Here is an 11796-nt window from a genome sequence, read left to right as displayed (position 1 = left end):
GAACAATGTGGGACACCATATTATAGGTGCTGATGAATATACGCTGTTTGTGTTAACAATAGTAACAGTCTATTAAAAAAGATGAAATCCAGGCAAGAACTTGTCAAACCCAACGGTGCTTTCAAGCTTTTATATATATATATATATATATATATATATATATATATATATATATATATAAAGAAATATGGTCAGTAGTGTCAAATGCTGCATTTAACAGTACCAAGACAGAAACATATTCACAGTCTGAGGCAAGCAGTAGGTCACTGATCACTTTTGCCAGCACCGATTTGCTAATGATTCATCATTAGAGGATGGAGTAGTATATAATGGATTACTAGCAGTCTTCTGTTGACTTTTACCCCTTATGGTATCTATTTCTTATTGGGGGAAAAAAGTCTATGGATGATCCACCACACCTGCTTTGGACTCAGACACAGTCTACATCTTTATTTCTAAGCTGAAAGCCTATTTGTTTAGTGAAGGCTTTAATTAAAAGCTTTTCTCTTAGGTAAAAGTGCAGATATGGAAGGTAAATGGGCTCAGAGAGTTTTGGTTAACTGGGATGTTTGGATGCCTGACCCATGGGGTGGATAAGGGGCATGTGGGCATTTGTTAGGGCCTTAGCTGTGTGATTTCATATCTTACAGCACTGATGAAGCCTGTAGGCCTTCATAGGACATCAGAGTGTTGATTTGGCCTTTGGAAAAGTGTTGGTGCAGTGTGGCCAGTCTATTTTGTTCTGCTGGCTTTGCGATTCTGAAGCCTGAACTCTTCAATCTTGGGTTTCTTTGGCTGCAGGCCCAAAGAGTAGCCCAGATATGCAACAAAGACCCTTCAGGTCCATTTTGTATGCCTGGCATTCGGCATAAACCTGATTGGCAGAGAGATTTCCCATCTCCTGGGCCAGGTTCCCAGCTGTCACAAGCAATGTTTTGATTAACTCCACAGGGGAGGGACTGGTCTCTACCAATCATAGCAGCTGTTGCCAGTGCTAGCTGTAAAATCACCAAAGAATTACCTATGCATGTCAGATACATGATAATATTATAAGCTTTTGTCAGCAAGACATTAATACTTCTGTGCTATTTACTGTGGTAGTGGGAATCAGCACATGTGTCATCTGGTGAAATTATCAGCGATGCAATGCAGGTATCCAAAGTGGGGCATGTGGTTCAGATCAATTGTGTCAGTGTCTGACATACTAGCTAAGGCTCACCCATGGTGTGTAGTTGATTGCCCCTGAATCTGTGTGAAAAATATGGGATTTGGTGGTCACTGGCCAGCAGAGGAGCAAATTCAGTGTGATGGGATGAACCCTATTCAGGCTCAGCTGCCAGTTCATAGATGAGTTTCTGAGACACTGCCAAAGACATAATCTTGCTTCACAGATCATGAGCTATCAGTGGGCTTAGGTTGAAGGGCGTGAAGGGCATGTGTGGTTTCAACCCTAAAATAAGCATCATGCCCTCCATAAGCTTGGATAAAACCTAAACGTGTTTTCTGTTTTATTTAGTTTTTTTCTGTAGCTTGTGGTTAGTACTCTAATTAGGTTGACAGTTGACGTCTGGTGTCTGTCTTTGGGCTCCAGGAGGTTCGGGCACTGGCGGCAAGAGAATATGTCTGAGGTCTGCTGGAATCATTAGCTGTGAGAATGGAAGGAGGGAAATAAGTTCTGGCCCTAAGAGTGCCAATGGCCAATAGCACTGTGGTGGAGCAGGATGTAGTACTGTATGCTAGCATAACTACAACAGCTGCCTCACTAGTCAGCATGGGGTTGTTAAAAACAGTGAGAGTGTGGACAGGTAATACAGTGACATAAACACTCCAGTTCTACTAGCACAGGTAACTCTGGTAGATTTGAGGGAAACTGAGGGGTATGCATGCACCATGAGAATGGCTCAGTGACTATACGATCAGCTGCTGTAAGGACAATTGAGGGACATTGTGGAGCGTAAGCTAACAAACTAAGCTCTCAATTAATGAATGAAATCGACTCACACCAGAGTGGAGAGAAACAACATGTAAAAACAGGCATCTATATCAGCTTTGGAATACAGAAAAAAACAGCTGTAGCTGTGAAAGAAATCACAAGCTGTACTGAAAAGCTCCAAAATCTACTTGTGTCACGGCATGAGTACAAAGTTGAATAGAGAAAAATGTAAGAAATTATGGGACATGCAAATATTTATAGCAAAAACTACACAGATATCACTAGACGTTTTTGAAGGTCTGAGAATGCACTGACAGGTGCACAAGAGAATAAGTTCATTCTACCTTAAACTACAAACTTAAAACTCCACTCTGAACATGGTCTATTCTTCCATCAGTGACAGAGAACGTACGAATTTACTCACGCTTCTCAGTCTGACTCATGCTCAGAAGAAAGAATCACAACTCATCATCGTGGGTAGAGAGACACTAACATATAACAATGATCCTAGAAATTATAGTCTGTTTCCACCAACATCAAAACAGTTCCATTTTGGAGATACCTTTCAAACCGAAGGTAAGTCGCAGTTTCAATTCTCTTCTACTTACAGACTCGTCGACATTCCATCCTCAGTCAAAGGATGTATCAGCTAAGCCATTTGAGTGGCCACTGGCAGCATCAGCAATGTAGCTGGAGTTTTTCATCCAACTTTAAACCTGCTACTAGTTTGTATTTGTGGTTGGGGCATAGGTTCTTTTGCTGTCATGTTAAAACACCCCTTTTGCACCATTTTGCACCTTCATTTATTATTATATTCTGCAAGAGCACCCGAAAACACAACATTTTAGAGACATCACCCACTTACAGACACCCCTACACCATTTTAATCATTATTTGTACAGAAGATTAGTTTGGTTTCGATGCAGCATCTTGTATTCCCATATGTGGACATTCAGTTTGTAAAATTTCAGGCAAAGCTCATGCTCTATATGAAAGATGTGGGAAATTTAGTCCTAACTGCAAATAAAAGCACAACCTAGCACACGTACACACATACACACACGTACACACACACGTACACACACATACACACACATGTACACACAAACGTACACACACATACACACACACGTACACTCACACACGTATACACACGTACACACAGACGTACACAGACGTACACACACACGTACACACACACATGTATACACACACGTACACACACATACACATACATACACATACACGTACACACACACGTACACACACGTACACACACACATGTATACACACGTACACAGACGTACACAGACGTACACACACACGTATACACACACGTACACACACATACACACACACATACACACACACATACACACACATGTACACACACACGTACACACGTACACACACACACGCACACACACACACATATACACACGTACACAGACGTACATACACACGTATGTGCACACGTATACACACATACACACACACAGACGTACACATGAATCACACACACGTACACACACTTACACATGCGTACACATGAATCACACACACACACACGTACACATGAATCACACGCACGTACACACAAATCACACGCACACACACACACACACATGTACACACAAATCACACACACACGTACACACACGTACACACGAATCACACACACACACACACAGACGTACACACACACGTACACACTTACACACAAGAATCACACACACACGTACACACGAATCACACACACACACACATGTACACACACACGTACACACAAGAATCCCACACACACGTACACACACACATACACACACACACGTACACATAAGTACACACGTACACACAAGAATCACACACACACACGTACACACACATGTACACACAAGAATCCCACACACACGTACACACACACACGTACACACACACATACACACAAGTACACACGAACACACAAAAATCACACACACACACGTACACACAAGAATCACACACACACGTACACACACACACGTACACACACACACACACACACACACACACACACACACACACACACACACACACACACAAACCAGACAGTGCCATGTGTTTGAGAGGATTGTTTGGGCTAAAAAGAGCTATGATTGCATAGTGCACCCATGGGACATGGTGCTACGTGCAGCTCTGAGCTTGCTGCCCTCACCCCCTCAGACACACAGACCTAGAGAACACCAAGATGTTGAGATAGCACATGGAAAAGTAAACACTTGGTTGTCTCCAAGAGACAGCAACCCAAACCGTAGATTGTGTGTGCAATGCAGGGAAGGGTCTTTTAGAAGATCAAAAAGCTGGCTAAAGGTTATTAAGTCCCTGCACAGCCTTCTACTGAAACTTTAAGCAGTTGCAATGGAAAACTAATATCTCATACAAAACTTGAAGTGCCATAATGTTTTTCTGTGATTATGAGGTTATGGGCTACAAGCTCATTGTGTCACAAAACAGGTTGTTAATAAGTACACAATAGGATGCTTGATTACACTTTTGAGTGATACCTCTATTTTCAATTACCAGATTCAAAAGAGCAGTGGGTGGAAACATGCTGATATATCAGGTGACCACTAGCATTTGATGACTGGGTTATAGAACATCTGTTTACTTGGACTCTTTACCAACTCTAGCATGAGTGTCACAATAACCTTTTCTGATTGGCTGCTGTTTGGTATTACTGACTGTATTTCGGTATTTGCTTGGTGATAAGTTTGCATCTTCAGAAGCCGGTGGCTAACGTTGGTAAAGAATATGTACATTATATCATCACATACTTTTCTCAAATAGATTTGCTAAGGTGGATTCTGACACTATATGCTATCTGTAAAAAAAAAAAATCAAAAAAAAAATCACATACTTCATAGTTTAGTATCACCCTACATAAGCATCAGACCTAGCTGGAAAGTGCGTCCAAAGTTTGAAGGGGAATTATGGGTTAGAAGTGATTCAAGTGATAATATACATCGAATCGAATCAAATTTGTATATTTATTTATTATGACAAGGTTCCAAAAGGTTCCAAACCTTTTGAGTTTGGATTAAAGAAAACTATTCCAACCATGCAGGTTTTAATTTGGCATGAGAGATCACAATCTGGTTTGTATGACCACGTTAATGATATGGATTGATGTTGAAAGACCTTGTCAGCTCATGTCAGTGAATTGTTCCTTGCAGAGGAGTTGCAGTTTTCTCAGCATTGTCTCAGTCAATAATTGCAGGAACTTGTGATCACTGCTGCTGCTGTTGTTTTTTTCCACTGTTGACAGAGCTCATTAGCGAATACACTAGACACAACAAAAAGTAGAATGGAGGGAAAAAAAAAACTTGAGGTGGTTTCACACAGTACAACTGTCTCTGCAGGTACGTAAACCGAATGGCAATGGGGTTACATGCATTCATCAACTTAATTGTGTCTAATTAATTAAGATTAATTCCCCATGAGGAGCCTACTGGCTCTGCTAAAGAGAAAGATCTAGCTGGATCCGCTCCCTTACCCCTGCATTAGGCCAACCCGCATTCCACTTCAAAAATAATGAGAATTAGATGGGAGGATTGGTCTGCATTAGCAGTGAGGCTGTGAGTTTGCCAGCCTGTCTTTGAGTTCCTCAGGGCAGATTCACGTTGATGGCTCCATGTCGAATTGTCTCCCTCCAAGGCCATGTGATGACTTGGCTGGTTGTTGGTGTTTTGAACTGAGTTGAACCTTTGTCGGGCTTTATTATACACTATGTGTCCAGTGTATATATGACTGATATATATATATTCTCACAGGTATCATGGGTAACACGTATCACATTTAGCTCTTTTGTCAAAATAATTAGTGCATGCTTCATGAGATTTACAGTGGAAGACATTCAATATTCTGTTAAAATAAAATAGGCTTTAAAAATGTTACAGCTCACCATTCAAGTGTTCACCGCAGTCTCTGTCGGCTCTTGTATATGAAGTTTGGTAGTCAAATCTGCCCCAAACTTCTCAATTTGGGATTTAGGAAAATCAGTACAGAGTCTATCACATTGTTTCCCTGCAAACCCTGATGATGCTTTTAATGGGGAATTAAAGTAACTGTCAGTACTCATTATAGCATGTTCACAATAATGTGTCTGAGTGAGATCTAGGCTCTGAGAAAAGCCTCATTAATGGAAGTGTTGGTCTGGTTATGGGCCATGTGAAGAAAGAAGCACAAGGCACAGTATGAACTTTTGTTGATTAGATTAGGACAAGAAGGATCTACAATAACAAAAAGAGCAATGATGGAAAGTAGAGAGAGAAGAGAGAATGATTGTATTCGGAGCAGCACACCAATGAATGCAGCAGTTTAACTTTGGTGTATGCTATTAAAACAGAACAATGTTAACCATGCAGCCAAATAGAACAGTCCTCATCTAATTTATTGTCCTCTTAAAATCTCCTGCAACATACACTAAGTCCCTTCCTGCCATTTTTTTTTACAGCAGGAATTAGCATATACAGTGCCCTCCACTAATATTGGCACTCTTGGTAAATATGAGCAAAGAAGGCTGTGAAAATTTGTCTTTGTTGTTTAACCTTTTGATCTTTTGTTCAGAAAATTCACAAAAATACTCTGCTCTCATGGATATCAAACAAGTGCAAACACAACACAGGTTTATTTTTTAAAACTTTGTTAAATGTAGGTGTGCAACAATTATTGGCACCCTTATGATTTCATATGAGAAAAATATATTTGAAGTATATTCCCATTGATATTTTACCATTTTATTTTAGTACACCTGGGTGACTAGGAACAGGAACTTGTTCAATCATGACTTCCTGTTTCACAGGGGTATAAATATGAAGTAACACATAGGCCAAATTCAATTAGTCATCCATAACAATGGGTAAGACCAAGGAATATAACTGTGATTGTTGTTGAGCTTCAGAAGGTTGTTGAGCTTCAAAAAATGGGGGAGTGGCTATAGGAAAATAGCAATTTCTACTATTTCCATCATCAGGGCAATAATTAAGATGTTCCAAATTCTGAATCAACCTGGAATTGGATGTGCATTTTTGCTAATTTTTTTTAACAAAAGATCAAAAGGTTCCATTTTCACAGCCTTCTTTGCTCATATTCACCAAGGGTGACAATATTAGTGGAGGGCACTGTGTGTGTGTGTGTGTGTGTGTGTGTGTGTGTGTATGTGTATATATATATATATATATATATATATATATATATATATATATATATATATATATATATATATATATATATATATATATATATATATATATATATATAAAACCAGATTCAGGCCACTTCTCTCCCTGTACTCTTATTGGTGCAGCAGCTAGAGACACTACTCACGCTGGTTGAGGCTCGGTTCTGCTCTTAGTTCAGTGAAGCAAAGTCTGAGGTGACTCGCTGATGGTAGAATGGATGGAAGAATGGATTCTTACCCAACTCAAACACTACACCAGCATATGACCCAATTATGCACACATACTCACACAATAAGCAAGTATACAGAGCGGTATCATAGGCTATCAACACTGAAGAGTAGTAGATGAGTGTGATGATTAATGAAGGATTAATTTGTGTTTATTTCCTGAAAACCAGTGCATGCTAGCCCATAAAAGGCAATGGCACCAAACAGGTTCTACATGCAACGTTCATAAGTCTCAGTATATACAGTGAATTCAAGTAATGTGCCACAAGTTTTGGTAGATGCTCCAAAAAATGTAAAAAAAAAATAAAATAAATAATAATAAAAATAAAAAAACCTCAAAAATGGGCATCATTTTGCAATTTTTGTGTTGTGTGCAAAAGTTGTGTGCAAATATTTGCTTAAGCCAATCCATGTCTGGCAGCTTTACAAAAGTTTTGGAAAAGCTTTTTTTTTTTTCCATACTCGCTTGCATATATTGATAAATGCCAATCACCAGTAAATTACCACAGCTGATTTGCATTTGTCCACTGAAATGACAAGTGGACAGCAAAAAAATTCTTTCTCAGAAGTAGAAGTGAAAGTTGTTTTGACTCCATATTATGTTAAATACATATTATTTAACAGTGTCTCAACCAACCAACCAACTAACCAACCAGTCTGTCTATCTATCTAGCTTTTTTATGTTTTTTTCAGATGGCAATAAATTGTTTTTGTAAAAGAATTCTCACTTGACCATGCCTCCACACATGAACAGATACCCATATTCTTGAATGTAATGTCAAATATATTACAAGACTTGTATTAACCTGTTAAAATTCAATGTACAGAGATTATTTATTTGTTTATTTTACTATTTTGTCAAATAAAAGACCACATTACTGATCAGACAACAAACAAGGTTATCTGGGATTTTACAGGATGAATTACAAGACAGAAGAGCTGGAATTCTCCAAGAAGCCTGGAACAACGTACCAGCCAATTTCTTTAGAAATCTGCACAGCATACCTAAAAGTATTTATACAGTTTTAATTTTAAGGCAAGTCATATGATTTTATTGCACATCCCACTGTTTGCTGTTTATAATAGTAATTGTTTTAATATTTAGAAACGTTTAATTATTTTTTAAGTAAGTTTCCAATGGGTTAATACCAGTATGAGACCGAAGCATTACTTAATACAAGAATGTCACGTATGCACGGAATTCGAGGAATACAAACAGATGGAAGCTCACCAAGTCAACATGGGTGGGCTGGCATGGTACTTAGTAACAGCTACAGACGTAAGATCTCACACCAGTGGAGGACGGTGAGAGTGGATGTGTGGGTAGTGTGTTGTGGGTTTTGTTGAGCTGAGACACAGAAGAAGAATGCTTCATGAGCCAACTCACTTTCGGAAGTAATATATGCTGACCAATGTCACTGTCCACTTTAATAGGAACACCTTTACACCTGCTCATTCATGTAGTTATCCAGTCAGCCAATCATGTGGCAGCCAAGCAGCACAATGCACAAACTCATGCAGATACAGGTCAAGAGCTTCAATTAATGTTCACATCAGACATCAGATAGAACAGGAATCTGAGACACAGGCTGACAGAACCTGGACAGATGAAGATTAGAAAACAAATCACCCAGTCTTCTTCCAGTCTTTAGCTGTCCACTTTGGGCGAGTCTGCATCCATGATTGCCTCAGATTCTTGTTCTTGGCTAACAGGAGTGGAACCTGCTGTTGTAGCCCATCCACCTCAGGGTTTGATGTGTTGTGCGTTCTGAGATGCTTTTCTGCTTTTTTGAGTTACTATAGACTTTGTCAGCCCAAACCAGTCTTCACACCATTCTGTGTAAACCTTAAGAAACTATTTTGTGTGAAAATCTCAGGAGGCCAATAGTTTCTGGAATACACAAACCAGCCCATCTAGCACTATGCCATGGTTAAAATCACAGATCTCACACTTATTCTTATTCTACTGTTTAATGTGAACATTAACTGAAGCTCTTGACCTATATATCTGCATGATTTTATGCACTGTGCTGTTGCCACATGAGTGGCTGATTGAATAACTCCATAAATGATCAGGTGTTCCTATTAAAGTGGATGGTGAGTGTATATACTCCTTACCCTAAATATTGTTAATATTTTTATTAACCCCTAACCCTACATTTATTGCAGTAATGAACAGTTTAGTATACTTTCTTCTACTCTTACTTAGTCTATTATTTTAGATGTGTTGTTTGTCGTAATCCAAACCGGAGTTGCTCTATAATAGCCACAGCTAGATTAATAACCGTTAGCTCAAGATTTATCATGCTTTGGAATACAGAATAAAGCTAAATTATTACTGCCTCCCCAGCCACAACACTACATATGAGGGTGGCTGTTGCTCAGTTGGTAGAGCGGGTTGTCCACTAATCGGAGGGTTGGCGGTTCGATTCCCGCCTCATAAGTCTCCACATGCTGAAGTGTCCTTTGGCAAGACACTGAACTCGATGGCAAGTTAGCACCTTGCATGGCAGCTCTGCTACCATGGGTGAATGAGAGACAGTGTAAAGCACTTTGAATAAAAGTGCTATATAAGTGCACCATTTCCATTCAAATAAAACAAACAAAGTTGATTTTTAAAGCATGTTTATTTTCTATAATCTATAAAAGTATAGCATATAGCAATCAGTGCACACAGGTTCTTCCACATTGGTACATAAGAAACCTAAGATTATTTAGAAAGCTCTTCAGTAGGCTATACACACCGGTTGTATGAATAGATTGCCTTCAGAAGGTCACACTTTCATTTAACCCTCAAATGCATTTGCATGTCTCACAGATTCTCCTGAAACTCTTAAAACAGCTCTGAGCCCCATTTACTTGGCTTGTATCTCTCCATAATCAGAAAGTCACTGGCTGTACACTATCCAGCAACTGATACCTGCTCAGATACATGAAGAAACCATCTTTCCACCTCAGTAAATCTTCCAGGATCTTCATTTCAGCCTTCAACTTACAAAAAGACAACCAGGTTCCTACAATTACTCCTCTTTAATAGGATCCATGGCTGTCCAGATCACCCTTGCCCTCTCTGGCTATTAATCATGCTGTCTTTGCTTGGGGACATGACATATTGGTCATAACAACATCTTTCATAAAAAAAGACGCCCTACTCCCTTTTCTTGCTGAAGACAGCGGATACAGTCCTCATAATGCCCATGATACCAGCAGCTCCTTTCTTGACACCCCTGGCCTCTTTTATGAGTTCATGCAGGCCATGGAAGACAAGCAGTACGCCATGGTATGCCTCAGCTGCTGAGACCTCAAAGAAGCCACAGTCTGCTGACTGGGCAAGCAGTCGCCCTTCCTCACTTGAGACAACGCGGCGATGCTGCAGGTCCCTCTTGTTGCCCACCACCACCATAGGCACTGAGGAGCTGGAGGAAGAGGACAGCTTCTGGATAAGTGCTACCTGCTGCTGTACCACCTCGAAGCTGGCACGGTCACAGATGCTGTAGACAAGCACAATGCCATCTGCCCAGCGGAGCTGTTCTTCACTCACTGACTCCGAGCTCTCACAGCTCTAAAGAGGCATTCAGAAAGAGGTCAGATAAGTCACACTCATATTACAGAAGTCTGTGAAAATGATAATGTTATGTTAGATGTTAGTGCCCCACCTGTGGATACAGGGAGTCCCAGATGTTGAAGGAGATATCCCGGCCATCAATTTTGTCAATGTGACTGTATATTGACTCTAGAAAAGCAAATATATGTAAGTAAAAATAAATATATGCTTACAGAAATATATATTTAATTTGACAAAAATGTTACAGGCTTCTACAGTATTATCAAACTTACCGATATCACCATATTCACCAATAAATCTTTTGGTAAGAAACCGCACAGTTAGAGCTGCAGGATCAGATGACAAATATAGTTAATTTCATATACACAAACTGTATATATCTGTATATACTTGACATATATTTATATTTACATTGGTCATTGCTTACCTGATTTCCCGACATTTTCAGCTCCAAGTAGCAGGATGTTTGTCTCCACTTTATTCTGGTTTCCATCCATTGCTTTGCTGCATTGAGGTAAATTCGATTTAACTTGGACAACCATGTTGATAATGAAGTGTAGCACGATCAGAACAGGTTAAAGTACAACGCGGAATGAGCTCTGAACACAGCGCACCGCCAGTAAATACTGCCGATGGGCGGGGCTTACTGATGGGCATGGCTTTCAACCAAGCAACACAGTGTTCCATCACTCCCATCGTTTTGCTTGTGTTTATTTCAGTTACAGCAGACAGATGGCTAGAAAAGAATACTCGGACAAACCCGTACGGTCATGTAACCTAACATTATGCCATTTTGTTCATTTAAAATGATATATGTTTATAACTACCATAATTCAAACTTAACAGGCGAAA

General features: G+C 39.7%; 1 protein-coding gene and 1 pseudogene across 1 annotated transcript; both read right to left on the bottom strand.

Annotated features, from left to right (window-relative positions):
• Positions 1 to 2298: 2298 nt before the first annotated feature.
• LOC128616203 (uncharacterized) lies at positions 2299 to 2457 on the bottom strand (annotated as a pseudogene).
• Positions 2458 to 9987: 7530 nt separating this feature from the next.
• Positions 9988 to 11577, bottom strand: zgc:171704 (Ras-related and estrogen-regulated growth inhibitor-like protein). The gene is made up of 4 exons (XM_053628572.1): positions 11372 to 11577; positions 11217 to 11270; positions 11036 to 11112; positions 9988 to 10941 (listed from the first exon to the last, which is right to left on the bottom strand). The coding sequence occupies exons 1-4, from the start codon at positions 11484 to 11486 to the stop codon at positions 10528 to 10530; spliced, it is 660 nt and encodes a 219-aa protein (XP_053484547.1). The 5' UTR covers positions 11487 to 11577; the 3' UTR covers positions 9988 to 10527.
• Between the last annotated feature and the right edge of the window lie 219 nt (positions 11578 to 11796).

Source organism: Ictalurus furcatus, chromosome 1 (assembly GCF_023375685.1).
Source record: "Ictalurus furcatus strain D&B chromosome 1, Billie_1.0, whole genome shotgun sequence".
NCBI lineage: Eukaryota > Metazoa > Chordata > Actinopteri > Siluriformes > Ictaluridae > Ictalurus > Ictalurus furcatus.
The sequence above is the reverse complement of the archived record's forward strand: the minus strand, read 5'-3'. Positions and strand labels throughout refer to the sequence as shown.